This window comes from Euprymna scolopes, chromosome 12 (assembly GCF_053919585.1).
Source record: "Euprymna scolopes isolate OS-2025 chromosome 12, ASM5391958v1, whole genome shotgun sequence".
NCBI classification, from domain to species: domain Eukaryota; kingdom Metazoa; phylum Mollusca; class Cephalopoda; order Sepiida; family Sepiolidae; genus Euprymna; species Euprymna scolopes.
Window position 1 is genome coordinate 113,952,620 of NC_136493.1, and position 22,454 is coordinate 113,975,073.

Below are 22,454 nucleotides of genomic sequence, written 5' to 3' on the forward strand. Positions count from 1 at the left end.
TTTCGTGTAATGAAAAAGACAGTTCTGCAAAAGATCTATATGTAATGAAGTAGAAAAGCCCTGCGACTGAAGTAATTGAATGTTTTTTATGAAATGAAATAACCAAGAAAAGTCCAGCGACCAAAGTAATTGAATGGGTTTTTTATATATTGAAATAGTCCAGAAATATCCTTTGACTGGGGTAATTGGATGTTTTGAAGGAGAAAAGTAAAAGTTCTTGGTAAGAAATAACCAGGTCTTTTTTTTAGGAAGAAATAGCAATATAAAGTCCATCGCTTACTTTAGCAAAGAGATAGAAAAGGGTAAAAATAAAAAGTCCATCAGGGTCCAGAGTCCAGCGCGTGTTTAACGTCGATGAGGATGGAGTCGATGATGATAATATTACAGCATGCTGCCTTGTGGTCAACTGATTTGTTTGGGCGCAAAAATGCCCTTTTTTTATACATTTCCAACCGGCTCCACTGAGACCTTAAAAAAAAAACATTTTTTTTTTTTAATTTGTTTTCCTTGTAATCCGATTGGATGAAAAGAATAACATTCTTATGACGTAAGATGCTTGTTACAACGTACGCTTGAACTGGTGAAGTTTCGCTTATAAGTCCACCGAAATTGCGTGCGTGGAAAAAGGGAAATGTACGCGCAGCTGAAACGATGTTTATACATCCCCGCATGTGCAACTGGTTTTACAGTAGGGTTAGCGTGCCATTATTCTGTTTTGAGTAGATTTGACGCGGCGGCACAGGGCTACGATAATTATTATACGTTCATGCGTGCAATGAAAATAGAATATTACATATAATGATTACATTAAAAATGTAACCGTAATAAAAAAGTAGAAATAATTTTTTGCAATTATAATTTTTTTGTGTGTGAAAATATTAAATAAACAATGTTTAATTCAATGATCATATTGATAGTTTGAGAAATTAACTTTTCTTTGAGTTATACCGATTTCGTTAATACGGACTTTAGGTACTTTTTTTCGTAATGTTCCTGTAAAAATTATTTTATTTTTTTGTATTGTTACAAATTACGATGCTTTATTTTCATAAAAAAGTAAAAATAAATTCATGCGTTTTTTATTTACTACTGAAAACCATAACTAAAGGTATTTTTGTTTAAACAAAATAACATATTTCCACTAAGATTTAAATAAAACATAATTGGTTCATTATATTCCGTGATCCTTATTTGATAAATACTGAAAATTTTATTAAAATTGGTTGATTTCTTGATTTTTGGTTAATTTTGAAGTAAAGGGAGGGGGTAAAAAATATTTATACATTTTGAGCATCGGCATCCATTTTGCCCTTAATTTAGTAATTTTGAAATGCAGTTGAGTTCAGATTTTAAGTCAAGATAAAGAAGTTATTTTTTATATATATATATATATATATATATATATATATATATAAAAACGGACAGTTTCCCTTTTTTATATGTAAGAATTTATTTGTTAATACCTTAAATAATTATGCCTTATTTTTTTTAGGTTAACTTTTGAGGTTGGCACCGTTTCAAACAGTTTTACCTCCCTTAGTTATTTTTTGGAGAATCGATTGCGAACACATTTTAAAATTTATTCATTAACAAAGTATTTCTCGGGTGAAAATGGACCCCAAGTCCAAACATACTCTCATCAAATGCTCTCTCTGCAATTGCCATTATTGTTTCAACAAAGGTAGGTAAATGAGAAGTTTGTCAACCACAATAACAAGAAAAAGGAACTTATTTTTCTTCCTCGTGTTTTTGTAAACTTCTCTACCACTTGTTTCTTTATGTTAAAAATAAAAAAAACAAAAACAGGAAGAAATGAAACTTAAACTTTTTTTTAAAAACAAAAACCATTTTAGATATTTATTATCCATTTACGTTTTAGTTTAAATAAAAATTAAATCTAAATAAAAAATAAAAATTCTTAGCGCGTAAATTATTTTTTTGGAGATTAATAAATGAATGAAATATTTTTTAGTAATCTTTAACTTTTCAGCTTTAAGAAGTCTGTTATTTAAACCTTATCTTAACCAAATTAGTTATAATTTTATGATTCGATTAATTTAATGGCCAAACAATACCATGATAATTAAGTTGCTATTAAGATATTGAGTACTTATGGAGAATACTCACCCTGTAGTTTTAGGGTTTGTTTTACAGGCAGTCATAAAAAAAATTTTTTTTACGGCCTGCTCCAACGTAGCATAAACACCTCCAACCACCCATGGGGTTTGTATTACTGTACACATAGATTCGAAAAAGTTGTCAAAAAACAAATATATAACAAATAAATGTTATCAAAGGCAAGATAGGTTACTTTTCTACCTAACTGGATATATTTTTCGTGTTTTTATTCAATGTAACGTGTTTATTCAGCTCGAAAAGCATACAGTGTTTACCGATGTATGTATTGGAAAATTCAAAATGGCGGCCGACACTGGTAAACCTATACAAACACCGTGACAGCGAATTAACCCTACCCCTAACCCTAACCCTAACCCCTAACCCTAAACCTAACCCTAAACCCTAACCCTAACCCTAACCCTAATCCTAACCCTAACCCTAACGCTGTCACGGTGTTTGTATAATAATACCCCGACACTCTCTTTAACACGGTAAGTTCAGGAAAGGATGTTATAAATAATAAACTAGACAAAATACTGTTAGAAATTCGCTCATTATATGTTACCGTGACATAAGTTGACATATTCGGTGGTTTTTAATAGTATTTTGTCTAGTTTATTATTTATAACACCTTTTCCCAAACTTACCGTGTTAAAGAGAGTGTTGGGCGCCATTTTGAATTTTCCAATACATCGGTAAACACTGCATGTTTTTCGAGCTGAATAAACATGTTACATTGAATAAAAACACAAAAAATGTATCCAGTTAGGTAGAAAAGTAACTTATCTTGCCTTTGATAACATTTATTTGTTATATATTTGTTTTTTGACAACTTTTTCGAATCTATGTGTACAGTAATACAAACCCCTGAAGCTATTCTTAACATGAGGAGGGGAGGGTGTTTTGAAACTATGCTACTCAAGAGTGATCCAGACGTAAATAATAACGTTATTTTAAAAGCCATTCTTAACATGGGGAGGGGAAGGTGTTTTGTACCTATTCTATACTTCAACCTTACAATTGAATAAAAAAACATATCATAAAACTTTAATTAAACTTGAAAATACGATTTAAAAAATAGCGCGGATCACTCTCTGCACTAGCACCGAAACTATTTTGGGTAATTGTGGCCAACACAAAACCTACCTTAAAAAAAATACTTGTTTTCTAGTGGTTTTGGGGCGTGGGGAAAACTAATATCGTGTTTAAATTTTCCGCAAATAAGTAGTTTTCCGAATATTAAGCAATTGTACGCACAAACGCGCATATATTTTTTTATTGCATGAAATCTGCATCTTTTCAGTATCATGGGGCCCCGATTTCGAATTGGGAACTAGTGAAAGCTAGTTGCTGGCCCCAATTTTAAATGCGATATCCGTTTTCAGCACATCCGAAAACCTATAGAAATCAAATTTTGTAAGTTGGCTTTTGTGTTGGTCTACCAGGCCACAATTACCCATTTTAAAGGTAGCCAGAAAGTGGATGCTCATTTTACATTGAATTAATATAGAAAAGTAACCCCCCTCCACTTTTTGAAACTATTTCTTTACAGTTTGGAGACTACTTGTTTCCTGGAATGTTAAGCGTTCTTTTTGTTTTCAACACCTTCGAAAACCTACAATAGTGGTCATTTTAAAGGATTTTTTTAGGGTGGAATCGTCCCCGACAATGTTTTAAGTCAAACGTCAATGTTGGTTTTTGTCACTTACTTTTCAAAATATGGTATTATTTTACTTTAAGGCCCGTCTGACGTCCATATATAACAAAATATTTTTTTTGTGGATTTCGGTGTGCTAAAAACGAATCTGAAAACCGTTTCCGTCGCAAAAAAATATTTTTCATGATATGAAGAAATTTTTCGAAAAGTGGGTGATCACTTTTCCATGTAAATTTAACTCAAAATGAGCACCCACTTTCTGGCCACTTGAGAGAGGGAGCATTTTTTGTGTTTATTGGCTAAAAAGTTGTTTTGATTTCTTTTGCATGGTATTAACCCCCTGAACTTTGGGACGATTTTCCATCCTTCGTTTACGCTACGCGCGAGCATAAACGAAGGCTGTTAAATGTGCACTCGAGTACTAAACTGCCTTGTCAAAGTGTAAGTAGTATTGGCGAAAAATTGAAATTAGACGAAAAACAAGTAGTTTTCCAAATATTAAACCAGGTAATTCTATGTTATCACGGGTGGCCATTTTGTACGCGCAAGCGCGCGCACGTGGCCTACACTCGAAAAATAAGTTAAAAATACAAAATACTGTTAGAAACTCGCTCAATATATGTTACCGTGACATAAGCTGACATATATTCGGTGGGCTTTTAACAGTATTTTGTATAGTTTTTTATTTTTAACTCATTTTCCCAAACTTACCGTGTTCAATAGAGTCCGGCGCCATTTTTAATTTTTCGGTAAACACTGTTTTACGAGCTGAATAAACATGTTACATTAAATAAAATTTTTCACCTGCTAACACGATTAAAGTAGGCACCGCCAAAACTGGGGGGGCAGGTCAGTACTTTTTGACGGACCGTCTTTTTAAAAATCTACCAAAAATCAGGTAATTATCCGATCAATACGAAATTTTCAGCGATTGTTAGAAGAATGAACTTTATAACAGTGTACTTATTTTTCATAAACGATATTTATATATATATATTTTTTTGCTTACAAACCCCCCCCCCTTGTTTTGAAGTGGGAACAAATATGCTTAAAATAATCATCTGAAACTGAACAAAACATATTGTGTTGTTGTAAGGGACAGAATTATAGATTAAAAAAAAAAAAAAAAAATTGTTTACATACCTTATTTTGACGTCTGAATATCAGAACTTCGATTGTGTTTAATTATCCCGCTTTTGAGTTTTGAAGTGTGAAATTCGGTGAATATGTTAAGTAAAATAATTAATTTAAGTTAAGCAAAACAAAAAAAAATTTTTTTTAATATTTATACGAAAAAAGCCATTTTAAAATTTTTGATAAATAAATTAATTTTTTTTTAGCGAGCCGAATAATGCATGACCATTATTAAACAGGGCATGCTTTGAATAATCGAAACAAAAAAAAAAATTCGATAAATATTGTGCCCTTTGTGTTAAAAATAGCATCATTTTTTCGATCCCGTTTGAAAACGTTTGCCGCTTTTCGACTACGATGGACCAAACGCGCTGAAATAATTTTTTTTTATTCTGCTTTAAATTCCCCCCCCCCCATTTTGGGGAGCCTGGCCCCCCACACACATACACATTAAAAACCAAACTCATACAAATGGTCACCCATCTGGTACTGGCCAGCCTCAGCTTAATAATACATTGAAATTTTCGTCACTGAAAAATAAGTTTTTTTGGCCTGTTTGGTCTTCCATAGTTTTCTTATTATCAAACGAAAACGTAAACAGAGTCGATCTGAACTCTACGTCGACGCGAAATATCTAGTTACCTATATGAATAAGTGGAATTATTTGAAATTCAGGTACTTATGTTATAATATTTTTGCATATTCTCTTAGAAAATCATCCTAAATCTTAGACAATAAATAAATAAATAAATTATTTCAAAAACCCTTTTTTAAATATTTAAATACGTTTTTTGTGCAAGACAAAAAATGTCAATTGTTAACTTTTTGGGAAAATTTAACATTTAAAATTGAATTAAAAATAGTAGAAAAAGTTTTACATTATTCTGTTTTCTATATGATAAAATTCAGGGTTTTATCTTTCTGGAAAAAAAAAGTTACTCAGAAATAATGGATTTTAATAAATGTAATTTAGTTTTAAAAAACAACAACAACTTGATTTTGCGGCCATTTTTGGCGGTGCCTAGATTAAAGTTTTTTTGGGGGGGTTTGTATTACTGTACACATAGATTCGAAAAAGTTGTCAAAAAAAACAAATATATAACAAATATATGTTATCAAAGGCAAGATAAGTTACTTTTCTACCTAACTGGATATATTTTTCGTGTTTTTATTCAATGTAACATGTTTATTCAGCTCGAAAAGCATACAGTGTTTACCGATGTATTGGGAAATTCAAAATGGCACCCGACTCTCTCTTAAACATGGTAAGTTCAGGAAAAGGTGTTATAAATAATAAACTTGACAAAATATTGTTAGAAATTCGCTCAATATATGTTACCGTGACATAAGTTGACATATTCGGTGTTTGTTTAAATAGTATTTTGTCTAGTTTATTATTTATAATACCTTTTCCCAAACTTACCATGTTAAAGAGAGTGTCGGGCGCCATTTTGAATTTTCCAATATATCGGTAAACACTGCATATTTTTCGAGCTGAATAAACATGTTACATTGAATAAAAACACAAAAAATGTATCCAGTTAGGTAGAAAAGTAACTTATCTTGCCTTTGATAATATTTGTTATATATTTGTTTTTGTTTTTTACAACTTTTTCGAATCTATGTGTACAGTAATACAAACCCCGGATCAATAAGTGCACTGCAGTCACTGCACTAGTACCGTTTTTTTTTTAATTTGAAAACTTCATTTATCGACTACATAATTTCGTCCTAGTAGTGTAGAAGCGCTCTATTAATTTATTATATTGAATTTTTTCACCCCTTTTTTTCCCTGCTTTGTTGTCTTCTCTGCTAAATACCCCCCCCCAAAAAAAAATATAGGAAAAACTTGAATTTAACTTGCAAATACTCTTAGTCTTAAAATATACAATATGGTACAATAAGTGCGTAAGCACCAAATTTTGTGTTAAATATTATTTTCTGAAGAATCTTTTCGATATTAAATCCATTGAGAAATACACATTTATTTATTTATTTTTTTTTTTTAGAAATACACACTTAAAATATGTAAACATTAGGTAAAGTTATCCAATGTGGTTCAAATCGACGACCATTTTGGATAACCTGTTATTCTTTAATGTTTACATATTTAAAGTGCGTATTTCTCAATAGATTTTAACTCTAAAAGATTCCTCATTTAAAATATATATAATAATGCCTACTCAGATTTTTTTTTTCTTACAATAAATTCGGGCCGTGATTTAGTGACTTTTTCATTTATTTTTAAGCGTGAGGTGATGTCACATGGTCCTGTTCCCGTTAGATTTGCTTTGTTGGTAAATTTTTACTTGCTTTCCACCTTAACAATTTTTTCTAAAATGACCACCTTTATAGGTTTTCGGGTATGTTGAAAACAAATATCGCATTTAAATTTTCCGCAAACGAATAGTTTTCCGTATATTGAGTAATCTGATTCTTTATGATATAAGTAGTGGTCATTGTTGTACACGCAAGCGCGCATGTCACAATGGCCACTGTTTAGATCACAAGGCATTAGATTACTAATTGCGAAAACTACTTGTTGGCGGAAATTTTAAATGCGATATTCGTTTTCAGCATACCCGAAAACCTTCAAAAGTCGTCATTTTAAAGGTGATTGATTGTTAAGATGGAAATTAAGTAAAAATTTACCACTTTGTTTTCAAAATTTAATGCACCCGCCTCTTATATTTTCTTGTCCTCTTTTTCAATGTTTTTTTTTTATTATAGATTTTTTTTTGGGGGGGGGGTTGTATGAGAATGCCTACACACTAAAAATCCATGTTTTTAACCACACGTTCATATTAGCTGTCTAGCCTTGCGCGTAAAGAAATTTGTGCCTCCATACCTGAAAACTAATCATATTTTACTTATATTTTTTTGTCTTTAAAAAAAAAAAACAGTTGATGAATTTTTTTTTCTTTTCTCAGAGAAATACATGAGTTTTTGATTTAATATATTTAATTTCCACTTTATGGAGTGAATTTTTTTTTTTTTTTAATATCTAAAAAAAAAAAAAAAAAAAAAAAACATTGAATGAAATAGAAATAATTTTTGTAATAAAACGAAACTTTCTCTGCTATATAAGATTATAAGGATTTATTTTTAAAAAAAACCCAAAAAACGTGTTTTTTAAAAAAAAAGGTTTTAAACTTGGGACTTTACAGGTAAATTTCTTAAAAAGCACTTTTTTTTTTTTAATTTGCATATATTATTTATTGATCTTTTATCTTCAATTTGTGATATATAAAAACTTTTGTACATAAATTATTAAAATTTTAATAGACATTTCAAAATGGGGGGAGGGGTGAATTTAAAATAAAAAAAACATTTGTCTAAAATATTATATTTGGTTTATTGGAAAGAGCATAAAATTTCACATTGACCCTGAAAATATCGTAAAAATTTAACCAATAGAAACATTTTGATAGATTTTTAAAGTTTAAAAATTGAAAAAAAATTAACTCGTAAAATTCAATTGATTTCATTACGTAAAAAAAAAATGGCTGTTTTTTAAAAAATAAAAAATAATATTTCTATTTTTTTAAACAACTTCAATAGCTTATTTTTTAAGTATATTCCATAAAGAAAATAAACAACCCACTTTTAAAAGAGAAATTACGAGTTTTTTATATTTTATTCGCAGTTTCATGTTAGGAGTGTCAAAAATTTCCCCAAAATTCTGATACACCTAGTGAACCCCCTTCTTAAAAGTTACTAAATTTATTTTTCTTCAAAATTTTTTATTTTAATGATACTTAGGTCTGTAATCTATGATAATCGCCGAAAAAAAGTTTTAAAAAAGGTGTAAAAACACGCATTTTAGGGGGGGGGCATTCTCGTGCATGTTCACCTTTTTTTTTTTATTATAGATTGGACACTAATCTATTAGACTATCAAAAAAAAAAATTCAATATCTAAAGATTTTTAGAAGTTCTCAGTTTCTGATACAACATTCTCTAGTAAGTTCCCTCTTTTGGAACAACTTGAGGAAAACATTAAACCAAATTATTGCCTTGGTTGGTAGGGGCTTGGGGTGATTTTGGGGAGTTTGTTTTTACAATAACCAGAGGTACAAAAAAGTGCTGAAAATACTGATAGAAATCCACACAATAAATATCACCATGACATTTATTATTTTTTTTATTTTTTAAAATTTAAAAATTTTTTTAGATTAAGATTTTGAGCAATTTTCGGGACTGTATGTGAAGGAGAGAAAGAGCATTAGGGAGAGCATCATGGCACTATGGAGGGGGGGGTGTAAAAAGACTTTAAAATATTGGCAGCTTACATCCAGTAATTTTATAACTAGACATTAAAACAATGATAATTAATTATGATTTCATAACAATTTGATTCAATTAATAATTAAATAACCAAATGATGCCATAATAATTAAAACCATTGTACAGGTTGACCGTTTTGAATAAGAAAATAATTGTTCATTAACTTCCAACAAATTTTGAAAAAAAAAAAAAAAAAAAATACCCCAAACTTTTACCTCTCCCAACCATACGGACAATAATTTTGTTTCATGTTCTCATTGAATGGTTCCGTTGTGTTAGAAACTGAGCACCCCTTAAAACTCTTTAAATATTGAAGTTTTTGCATCTTGGGAGGATAATTTGGTAGATAAGTGTCCAATCAATAATAATCCACTGAAAAAATTGGAAAATGAAAAGAAAAAAAATATGTATATAAGAGGCGTGTGCATTGTACAGGTTGACCTAATAACGTTTAGAAAATCATTCTTAACATGAGGAAAGGGGTACTTTGTCAACTATTCTGTACTTTCATCTAATTGATCTAATCTATATATATGTAAAAGGCAAAAGAGGCATGCACATCTGTGTATGTCCAGCAAAGGCTTTATCTCGGGTGGGGTCACTATGTTTTAGAACTTTTTATATACTCCCTAGATTATAATAGCTATGATTTGCGAAGGGAGGTCGTCTCTAGATTTATTTTGATCGACTTTTATAAAATTTACGCTATTCTATCCTCGCTTGTTTGTTCGTGTTTTTCGTATAAAAGTGAAACTAATCGAAAGCAAAGGCACCTTCCCCGGCTTTTCTGCAGGGATGTTCAGAAAGCAATAAACTTTGATCATATCAGACAATTGCTATTCATTTGGATACTCCCTTTTTGTAGGGAGTTGGTTTTTCCCCAACATTGTGGAGAAACAAATAAATGAAACCGTGGAAAGCTGAACTGGCCTTCAGCCAACATTCATTTCTGCATCTGCATGAACTCCCACTTAGCAAGTCAACTTTTTGATTGACATCGATAAATTTGAATGCTTTTCACTTCCTATGGCCTCGTAGCGTAGCAGTAAGATGTCACATTTTCTTTTACTTTCTTTTTCACATTCGTGTCACCGCGTCACGGGTTCGAGCCTACCTGACTGCTAACACTTTTTTTTCTTTTACACCTCCAAATCCCCGGGCAATGCCGCGTACCTGCGCTAGTCATTAATAAATAAAAGATACCATGAAACATTGAATTTAACTTGAAAATCCTATCTAAGAAAAATAGTAAAATTCGTAAACTGTACAAGTATAAAACCAATTATTCATGAAGTTTATTTAGTCTATTTAAAATTTTTAGACATTAGAATATTCGTGCATTTACAAAATGAAAAATTGGTTATAAAACAAATATATGTTGCTGGGGGAGGGTTGAATTTGCAAGGTGTTAATTGACCGTACAACTAAGAAAAGCAAACAGGTAACGAACACAGGTGATCGGTTAAAGATGATAGATATTGTGTTTATTTACCAAGCGAAAACGATAAATCATATGGCAATGGGGATCGTGATAGATGTGTTGCAGCGGACCGATAGGTGAGGTGCCACTCAACTGTACAACTAAGAAAGTAGACGCAAAGGAAAAAGGTGACACAGATGATAGGTTAAAGACGGTAGATATTGTTCATTTTAATTACCACAGAAAAATGGTTAGGAACGAAAATGAGTGTCTCTCGGGATTGAAATCCGTGCCTGAGGTAGAGTGGTGTGTCTCAGGTTAGCCCTGGTTGTGTAGATGGGATCTGAAGTTGGAAAAAATAACCAGATGTTGACGAGTGCTAGAACTAGTAGCTGGAACCGCTGGAGTTTCAGGAGTAAGCTGGAGCTAGAAGTGCAGGAGTCTAAACAGGAACTGGAGTGGCCGTGGAAGGAGATTCAGAATGTAGGCAGCAGTAGAGAGTGAAGTGTCTATTGTATTCAAATAGTTTGTGAATTTTCCTTAAAAGGATAGTTTGAATCACATTAATAGTTTTGTAGTTAGCTCTGAAAAGAGCTGTTTGAGTACTACTGCCGCCGCCCCTGGATACCTTGGTTGCTGGATTTGCCGATTTGACAAGAGCACGTTAAGTAGGTGTTGAAAGTCTCCTTGTTCCCAGGCCGAGCTGGTGATTTGCTGAAAAGTTGCTTGTGTTACAGAAATTGCCTTGTTAAATACAGGGTGACCCCAAAAAAAACAAAAGCTAAATGGAGGCCATCTAGAACATATGCTGTAGAACGGAGAAAAAAAGGCCAAAGACCCTAGTGTTTTGATGTGAATTTTTGAATATAATAAACTAGTTTTGACCAAAGTTTCATTTCATTTGGACAAAACTAAGAATCAGGGCCTAATTAGAGTTGGGGCCCGTTTTTTTTTTTTTTTTTTTTTTTTTGGTCACCCTGTATACAAATGCCTTCAATTAATTCTAGACCGAATTTCTTATAGTCAAAAATGTCTAGGGTATTTATTGAGGGATTTATAAAGATTATTTATTAATCTTGGTTCAAAATTAAACTTGGCTGTTTTTGTGTTTTTGTTAGATGTGTTCTTGAAAAAGTTGTAGCTATTTTTAACATGGATGGTCGAGTGTGTTTTGGGAGTGCCGGTCATGTGTTTGTGATTGTTTGTAAACACTATGATATATATATAGCAAATAAGTGTTACCAAACACAACATAAGTTAATCTTCTATCTATCTGGATAATATTTTTTGTTTTAACTGCTTTTAAAATGCTTATTTAATTTGAAACAAGTAGTGTCGAGTTTTAAATTAGAACACAAATGTCTAACATAGACAGTTATATGAGGAATCTTGATAATGACTCAAATCGAAAATTAAACAAATTACTTGTAGAAACCCACTCAATAAATATCACGGAGATATTATTTTGTCATTTTGTTGGCTATACTTGAAAATACACAAATATTTATATCTGCCTGGGAGACTTTTTTTTTTTTTTTTTTTACATGGGGGTCACCACTTATCAAGGCCCGAAGGCCACAAAGCCACTCAGGGATAAGGATTATTGCATGTACAGTAATCAATGAGATAGTATTGTAGTAATCGTTAGTATTGGGGGTTTTGATAGAGTGTCTTACTTAAGGGGGCGGTTTGTCAGGAGTTTGTTTATGTTGGACTTGAAGACGTCCAAGTTGTAGTTAGGTGGGAAACAGGCAAGCGGCAGAGAGTTCCACTGGCGTGCAGTTCTAAGAAAGAAGCTTTGCTCATGGAATCTACATTTGGATTTAGGCACAGATAAAGAGTGGGGAAAATTATTGACAGTAGTTTCAGCCAGACGGGTGTTTCTCGTGAAAGATTGACGAGGGGGGACGAGGGATTGGAGCTCAGGCTTTCATTTGTATTTTATTTTTTTAATTACAATTACTTTTTCGAATATGTTTTATAATAGACAACAGAACAAAAAGAGTGCAAAAAATAAATATGCAACTAATAAATGTTATTAAAGGTAAAATAAGTTATTTTTTTTGTATTCCTTCATTTTTTTTTTTTTTTTTTTTTTTTTTTTTTGCGGACTTTTGTCTTCATCTTCATAGTTGCTGTTTCACATTTCGGTCAACTACTCCTCTGGCCTTTTTTTTTTTTACTTGGGAGTCACCATTTATCAAGGCCCAAAGTCCACTTGAGGATAAGGTTTAATGAATGTAAGGTGGTAGTGTAGTCATCGTTAATAGTGTAGATTGGGTAGAATTTGATTATTTATGGGGAAGACTCAACAAGAACTTGTTTACACTGGGTTTGAAGGCTACCATGTTGTATTCAACTGGGAAGCAGGCCAGTGGAACAGTGTTCCACAAGCAGACGGTTCAGATGATTATCCGAACTGAGTCTTGTAACTGTATTCTCAGTAATTTTTTTTTTTTTTACATAGGCATCACCACTTATGAAGGCCACTCGAGGATAATGGTTAAAGCCTGTACAGTAGAAATTGGACAATATAGTAATCGTTAGTAATGGAAATTCAGTAAATTTGTTAACAGGTGGGACGGCTCATCAAGAACTTGTTTACATTAGACTTGAAGACAACCATATTGTAGTCAGCTGGAAAGCAGGAAAACGGAAGACAATTCCATAGGCGTGCAGTTTTAAGAAGCTTTGTTCATGGAATCTACGTTTAGGTTTAGGCACAGATAATGAGTGGGGAGAATTATTGATAGTGTTTTCAGCTAGACGAGTGTTTCTTGTGAAAGTTTGGCAAGGGGGGGACCATAGACTGAAGCTCAGTCGAATACTTTCCATGAAAATAACGATACAGCAGAGACAAATTACTGCCTTTTTAGCCTACTAATCCTCTGGCCTGCTTAGGTAGAATTGAAACTTTCTTCAGACAATGCTCACCTGGAACTGTAGAGGTTCAACGCCTGTTTTCTAGGTTGCCAGTATTTTGCACAAACAGTTGGCAGAGATGGCGGAAATTTTCTGTTTCTATGTCTATCCTTGTAGCCATGTAACTAGTAAGGGTGCTGGAGGTAAACGTTTTGTCTGGGCTGACGTTATCCGCCTGATAGTCAGGGACCCGAACCTTGGATTAACCACTAAGGAGGCTGTCCTATCAGCAGGTGCAAAGTACTGGGGCTGCTGTATTGCCATTTGGTGAATGGATTCTGGACCATGCAGTAGCTTCTGGTGGGGCCTCTCGATGCCATACTAGTGGGTAATTGTTACGGCTTTACCTTATCATTAGCTACAAATAAAAAAAAATAAAAATTCTTTGTTTCTTTTTCTCTCTTAGTTTCCCCTCTCTGTCCTGCTCTAAGTAAATCTGACGACCTAGTCCACAAATTCCAAAATTTCATCATGACAAGTTTCAAGAAAAAATATACGATTAAACCCGGTTCTCCAACTTCCAACGTAGACCCCTACTACCATGTCTCCTTCTCAAACATCAGGGGTCTACGTTCTAACCTTCCAGAGGTTGAAACCCAATTACAGGAGACTAAACCAGACCTTTTATTTTTAAGTGAAACTGGCATTGGACAGGCTATTTCCCTAGAAGAGTTCGCAATTAAAGGATACTCTAACTTAACTTCTAAATCTGACCCCCAAGATCGCCATGGGCATGGAATATGTGCCTATATTAAAGATAGCTTTCCATGTGGTAGGGACATCTCCAGGGAAGATCCTAACTTACCCTATATGTGCTTCCGGGTTGCTTTAGCTCGCACTACTGCATTTATATTTACTCTCTATCGCCCCCACAACAGCGGAGTTACTATCTTTCAAAGCATATCTGAGAAAATTGACCAAGTCCTATCTGCTTATCCTTCAGCTAACATTCACGTATGTGGAGACTTCAATGTTCACAACGTCGAATGGTTGACCCACTCAAACAAGACCGATGATGAGGGGAGGTTCTGTCATGATTTCTCCATTGCCTATGACCTCACTCAGATTGTTCAGGAACCCACCCGTGTGCCCGACAATGACGGCCAGTATGCGAGCCTACTAGACCTTTTTCTCACAACTTGCCCTGAACTATGTTCAGTTTCTGTTCTGTCGCCTCTTGGATCTTCCGAACACTCTGTTGTATCAATTAAGATAAAAATGAAATGTAATATGTCCCCAGACGTACCTCTCCATCGTACAGTATATCGATACACTAAGGCTGACTGGGATAGCTTCCATACATTTATATCTGATCTACCTCTGCATTCCATGTTTAAAAAGGATGTGTCCTCTATAGTATTAGACCTGACGGAATGGTTAATTGTAGGTATTGACCGTTTCATACCCTCGAAAAAGTTTCAGCAAAAACCTAACAGCTAGCCATGGTTCTCTTCAGAATGTGCTGCTGCCATTGCGCACAGAAATCACTTTTTCCACTGCTTTAAACGTAATAGATGTATGGAAACTAAAGCCGCTTTCAGGACTGCCAGCAACCATTGTAAGAAAGTAATAAAGAACGCAAGAGAGTTGTATGCTCAATCTGTTAAGTCCAAAGTAGCTGAGCAGCGGCTTGGTTCCCACCAGTTTTGGCAAATAGCAAACAGAATCCTGAACAGAAGCGTGTGCTCCATCCCAACTATTATCAATGGACCTGAGGTAATCTCGTCAGCATCAGACAAAGCCAAACTCTTTGTCAAGAACTTTGCAGCTAATTCTACCCTTTGCGACCAAGGCCGCCAACCCCCAATATTTCCTCCTGTATCAGAAAACACGCTATGTGATATACGTATATCTGTACGTGATGTTGCCAAGCTAATCAAAAACCTTGATTCCAGTAAAGCAACTGGCCCTGACGGTATTCCAATTATAGTACTAAAAAAACTTCAACCTGAACTAGCGCCCATACTTACAAAACTGTTTAAACGTTGTCTTAAGGAGAATAGTTTCCCATCTCCCTGGAAAATTTCATCAGTATGCCCTGTATTTAAGAATTCAGGTGATCGCTCATCCCCCTCTCAGTACAGGCCAATAAGTCTCCTGTGCGTCATGAGTAAGTTGTTAGAATCTGTGTTAAATAGAGAAGTAATCAACCATCTCAACAAAAATAACCTTCTTAGTGACACTCAATATGGTTTCCGTTCTGCTAGATCTACAGCAGATGTGCTTACAGTTATATCTCATAGGATTAGCAAATCTCTCGACGGAGGCAACCTTTCTAGGGCAATTGCTCTTGACATATCTAAGGTCTTTGATAGGGTATGGCATAAAGGTTTACTTCATAAGATCTCTAGCTATGGTATAGCTGGAAATGTCTTCTCAATTATTAAATCGTTTCTTTCTGATAGGTTCATAAGAGTAGTAGTTGAGGGGCAAAAATCAGAAGCTCACAGTATTAATGCCGGTGTCCCTCAGGAGTCCATCCTGGGCCCAACTCTTTTCCTGATCTACATCAATGATCTTCCAAATCACATCCTTACATCATTTGTAGACATTTATGCTGACGACACTACCATTTATGGTAGCACATCTAAGACAGTAAACGATCAAATTCTCTCCAATTCTCTCTCCTCTGATCTTGAGCACATAGTACAATGGGGAAAGGAGTGGCTGGTTACTTTTAATGCATCTAAAACCAAGCTTCTCTCTTTACATCATCAACATTCTGATCCACATCTGGCATCAATTGAAATGAATGGCTCTCGTCTTGAGGAGGCCTCAAGTTTTGACAAGCTTCTGGGCTTGACCATTACTCCTGATCTTAAATGGAACACGTACATCAAATCTGTTGCCAAGGCCGCTGGAAAAATGGTGGGATCTTTCTATCGATCCGGTAAATATCTCACTGCTGATGCTATTCTCTATCTATATAAGAGCCAGGTACGTCCAAGGATGGAATACTGTTGCCACATCTGGGCAGGAGCTGCTAGAAAGGACTTGTCCTGCCTTGATAGAGTTCAAAATAGACTTCGTAGCCTCGTAGGAGATGTCCTTTTCTCCTCCATGCAACCTCTATCTCACAGAAGAGATGTTGCGAGTTTGTCTCTGATGTATCGTTATTTTCATGGAAAGTGTTCGACTGAGCTTCAATCTATGGTCCCCCCCTCGCCAAACTTTCACAAGAAACACTCGTCTAGCTGTAAACACTATCAATAATTCCCTCCACTCTTTATCTGTGCCTAAACCTAAACGTAGACTCCATGAACAAAGCTTCTTTCTTAGAACTGCACGCCTGTGGAATTGTCTTCCGTTTTCCTGCTTTCCGGCTGACTACAATATGGTTGTGTTCAAGTCTAACGTAAATAAGTTCTTGATGAGCCGTTTCATATAAGTTATCAAATTTACCAAATTTTCATTACTAATGATTACTGTACACTCTTTAACCCTTATCCTTGAGTGGCCTCTTGGCCTTGATAATGTGGTGATGCCTATGTAAAAAAAAAAAAATAAATAAATAAAGGTTCAACACCTCTATCCACTGTGGCATTGGCCCTGAAGGGTGATCAAGGTTGGATTTTATGGCCTTATAAATCCAATTTTGTGTTCTTATCTGGTCTTTTATTGTTAGGTCGGTACTGAATGTTTTTTTTGTCGAGCGGATCTGTTGAAATGAAGTTTCATGATTTTTGTATATAAAACATGATGAAACAACTATGGAGGTGAGGACAAAAGTCTGCAAAACTTGAATGAACAAATTGTGAAGCCTCATTTCTAAGGATTCTAAAAACAATCATTTTTGTGTTTCAATTTATTTTAATGCATTTATTCACTTTGAAACAACACTAGTGTTACGTCTGAACAAGACCAGAAAATGGCAGTTTTGTTACAGCCATCTGGATAATCATTTAAAAATCGAAAATTAAGCAAAATATTGGTAGAAACCCATCCAATAAATGCTACCAGTGGTGTGAAAATAATGTTCGACCAGTATTTTGATTTTTTTTTTTTTTTTTTTTTTAGGTAATTATCAAGGGTCCAAATAGCTGTAGTGAAATGGCCATTTTCTTTTTCGTTCTAACTCAACAGACTTTACGCTACTTTTGTTTCAGAGTAAATAAATGTTTTAAAATAAATTAGAATACAAAAATTTATCAAGGTAGGTAGAAGAGTGACTTATTGGTAACATTAGTTGTACATGTATTTTTTTTTTTTTTGTTTGTTTTGTTGACTGTTCTATAAAAATGCCAATCAGATTGCTTTGCGGAGGGGGGGGGGAGACTGTGCGGCAGCAATATTTTGATTCACAAGCAGTTGGTTAAGTGGAAGGCCAACTGAAGACATGGTTACGCACTATCAAAGCTGACGTCGAACCTAGCTCCGGTTTACGGTTTTCGCTGCCAGTCCTAGGACTGGCTACCTTTCACTATCTTCGCTGCTGTGGATTGTCATGCATGGTCTGCATTTATTCAGGACGTTGTGTGTTCTATGGAAGGAGCCAGCTCAACCCGTTCTGGGTGAATGTGTGAATTTGTTTACTTTTTGTGTTACGATTTATTCGCTTATATTAGAAGACAGATTCCATTTATTTTCAGATTTACTAATTTTATGATTTTCTTTTCTTTTAATAAACAAGTTTCTGGAGAATTTACTCGACGACCATTGCTTTTGAGTTGTGCCCATACTTTCTGTGAAAGTTGCATTTATCAGCAATTTAAAGAAGCTACAAATATCAAATGCCCGAAATGCAAGGTCAGTATTGAAAGCATTTTCCTTTCACCAAATACAGGGTGGAATGATAAAGTTGTCACCCTAAAGAAAACAACACTACAGCTTTATTTTAAAATTTATTGAAAAAATCAATTCAGGGAACTTGATTATGTAGTAGAGCTGAGATCTGTTCAGCCTCAATTACTGCCTTGATACAGGTCTGGAACTGGAAGCATGCCTTTTCCACAAGCGGCGGCAGGAACTTGTTGAATACTTGGTGGATGGCGGCAATCAGGCTGGCTTTGGTGTTGTGGGAGGTCATGTTGGTGATGTTCTCGACATATGACCAAACAAAGTAGTCTAGCATATTGAGGTGGGGGGAGGAGGGGGGACAGTGAAAGATGGGTACAAAGTCATAGCACTCCTTGGGTTTCTTTGGACATGTGAGCCAGCACAGAGTCTTGCTGCCACACCCATGGTCTGCCAGCAGCCACCTTATTGCACCAAGGGATCATCACACTCTTCAGCATACCCAGGTACACTATGGTGTTGACTTTCAAGCCAACTTCGAAGATGTAAGGTGACATGATGTGGTCCTCACTTGAAACCACACCAAAGATCATAACCATGGCTGGAAACTTCGTTGAGCTGTGCACGGAAAAGTTGAACTGTCCGGATTTGCATTTTGAAGATGTTAGTATTGGTCCTGTTGTCATAACTTGGATTGGTAGAAAGCATGAATTATACAGCAGCGCATCTCCAATCTCACTCGTTGAACATTGTCATTTTTTGACATAATAGAAAGCTCCTATCGCTCTTGGGATTTGTACGTAATTGGCCAACTAGTAGATTGTCTGCAACAACAAAAGAAAACCGGTTTTCATCAAATGGAATCATGTTGTCTTTCTTAGGGCGACAATTTTATTGTTCCACCCTGTCTTATATTTATATAACAAATATTGTTTTGTAAGTATTTCCATGTGCTCTAATGAACTTACTGCATTTATACTACCCCCGAACAAAAAAAAAAAATATGATCCACCCGACTAGCTGCTAAATCCCACCGTTCCCTGTAGAGATCCTTAGATGCTGAAAATTTTCTATTCTAATAGCGTCTTTCCTCAAACACTTTGCCTTTGGGTCTCTTTCCTGTTATCTTTTTCTCCAAGTATTTATGACTGATGTGACAATTAAATCAGAATGTGTTGAAGGGATGGAAGGTGGTTTTCTTTGACTGGATGAATTGATTTTGTGGCCAAAATGAAGTTTAAAGCAAAGAAATTCAGACGTGTTATACATGTGAAAGGTAGAAGATAGAAAGTGATATGATGCCAATTGTTAAAGAATTGCCAGGGAGAGTTTAGAAAGATAGTACGTTAAATAATTTAAGAAAAGGAGCTGAAATACAGCAGCAAGCGGAGGAGGGATTACAAAGCATAGAAAAGACTGATCTACTGGGAAGATTCATATTTTTGTGCTTGTGGCATACTTTTGTATCCAATATTAATGTACGAGATACTGTTAACCTCAGTTGAAAAAATAGAACAGTTATGCAATATATATATTTTCTTGAAAAAGGATTTCGGCCTCAACAGATGTTCAACAAAATGTTTAACCATAAAATTTACCAAAAACTATTAATATTAAACTATAAAAAGAAAGATACTAGAATTTAAGCAAAAAATATTTTATTTCAACTCAATCAGATGTGCCTTATGCACTAATAAAAATGCAATTGGCATTTTGTTGAACTTTTTAAGATTTTAAATATTTATAAATTTTCTCATTATAAAAAACGATTATTATATTGATTATAATTTTTTGACAGAAGAAATAAAATGAATATAAAACATTAGAAGAACAATGCAAAATTATCCAATTATATCAATAAATATTAGTAAATTGTGTAAATAAATCTTGAAAAAAAATGGTTATTTAGTAAATTGATTTTAATTTATTGTTCATTTAAAAAAATATTCAAATATTTAAAATCACTTAATTGTCAGCACATTTTTTCATTATCAAAAAAGATTATTGGATTATTTTTAATTTGCAAAATAAAAACCGGCAATGAAAAAATCGTAAATCAGCAAAAATTAATAAATTGTTTCATTATAAAAAAATATTTATATACTACAGATATAATCTATGTTTAATTAATTTTAATCAAGTAAAACAAATGTTTTCTTATCAATAGCATTGAAATAAAACAATCGTTTTTATTATGATAAAATGTAATGAATTCGCTGATTCTGGATGTTTTAACTGTACTTCTATCTTTCCAAATTAAAATTAATCTAATAAATGTATTATTATGACAAACTTTATTGATAATTTAGTGACTTTAGATTTTTCTTATGATTTAAAAAATTGTCTTCTAATGTTTTTTATGCAATTCATTTTATTTCTTCTGTCAAAAAATTATAATCAATATAATAATCGTTTTTTATAATGAGAAAATTTATAAATATTTAAAATCTTAAAAAGTTCAACAAAATGCCAATTGCATTTTTATTAGTGCATAAGGCACATCTGATTGAGTTGAAATAAAATATTTTTTGCTTAAATTCTAGTATCTTTCTTTTTATAGTTTAATATTAATAGTTTTTGGTAAATTTTATGGTTAAACATTTTGTTGAACATCTTTCTGTTGAGGCCGAAATCCTTTTTCAAGAAAATACCTAACTTTTTAAAATTCTATTCATCAACAACATAAGCAACAATAAAAATAATAGAATTATATTTATTAATTAATAGAACATGCTAATGATCACAGGAAAAGTATTACATAAAAAAAATTTTACAGAAATTTTTTTAAAATTCTGAATTTAAGTGATTCATAAAAGTGCTATCGTTCGCCTGCAGGGATACAGTTATAGCCCCATACCACGCTGATTGGGAGGTTAGCACTCAAGTTTTTGCTATTTCGATTGGATATATGGTCTGATTTTTCTCAATTATTTGTTTCTTTTATATTTTTCCAAAGAAATGCCAATATTGATGGACGACATTTTGGAATGAAAATTAAAATTATATGAAATATTGGTGTCATTGATAATATTTCACTTGTTATTATTCTAAATAATGCAAGTAAAATGCCCAAATCGACTTTCATAAAAGTGAAGAATATCTGGTTTTACAATGAAATTTCTGCAAAAAAAATTTATTGAAATATATAATTTCGGAATTAATTCATTGAGGATCGTAATTTTAAAATAAAAATCTATTTGTTTGAACACACACATATTCCATTGCAGTAGAAAACATTCTAGTGGCTTTTTCAAAATGCTCAGTATTTTGTTGACAATATTTGCGAATTGAAGAGTCAGTTTTGAGATAAATTTTGAATTGCTTGAGTGTAAATAGAATTGTTGTTTTTTTAACTCTAGTATCTTCCTTTTTAGAGTGTAATATTGATCAATAGTTTTCAGTAAAATAATTTTCCTGTTAAAATTTTATAGTACATTTATCTCTTGAAGCAGAAATCTTGTCTCCAGTTTAGTTATGATTCATAACAGTGCTATTGTTCGCCTGCAGAGTTACAGTTACAGCCCCATGCCATGCCTAGGTGATGGTTGAATTTTAAAAGCGAAAACCACCACTATTTATTTCTATTGAATGTATGACCTTGTTTTTATCAAATGTTTGCTTCCTTTATATTTTTTCAAAAAAAATGCCAACAATATTGGACATTTTGGAAGGAAAATTGACATTACTAGAAAAGTTAGTGTCACTGACAATATTCCACTTATTATTATTTCTAACAATGCAAGTATAATGCCCAAAATCGACTCTATTCAAAGTGTGCAGAATAGCTGTTTTTACTTTGAAATTTGTTCCAAAAATATTTTGTTTTTTTGTACTGAAATTCATAATTTCAGCATTAATTCGCCGAGGATTATAATTTTCAAACATAAATCTATTTATTTGAACACACAAATATTTCATTGCAGTAGGAAACGTTCTAGTGACATTTTCCAAGTGCTCAGTATTTTGCTGACATTTGATACAATGTTTGAGCACTGAAGCATCAGTTTTGAGCAAACTTTTAAATTGCTGTCGACCATCAGTAGGATGAAGTTGAATAACTAATCTCTGTGGTATTCCAGCAATCTGCAAGGTTTGGAACCCACAGCCAACTTTAAAGGTGCAATTACATTCACTATCTTGTAGTCTTTGGCAGTTTTGTTTGTGTATTCTAAGACATTTCATC

The 22,454-nt window shown here is 33.4% G+C and overlaps 1 protein-coding gene across 1 annotated transcript in view; it reads left to right on the top strand.

Moving 5' to 3' along the window:
- Positions 1-1,523: 1,523 nt before the first annotated feature.
- Positions 1,524-22,454, top strand: part of LOC145291462 (RING finger protein 17-like) — a 191,442-nt gene continuing 170,511 nt past the window's right edge. Inside the window, exons 1-2 of the mRNA XM_080137321.1 lie at positions 1,524-1,681; positions 18,168-18,283. Coding sequence (XP_079993447.1) covers positions 1,612-1,681; positions 18,168-18,283 — 186 coding nt within the window. The 5' untranslated portion in view covers positions 1,524-1,611. The remainder of the gene's footprint in view (positions 1,682-18,167; positions 18,284-22,454) is intronic.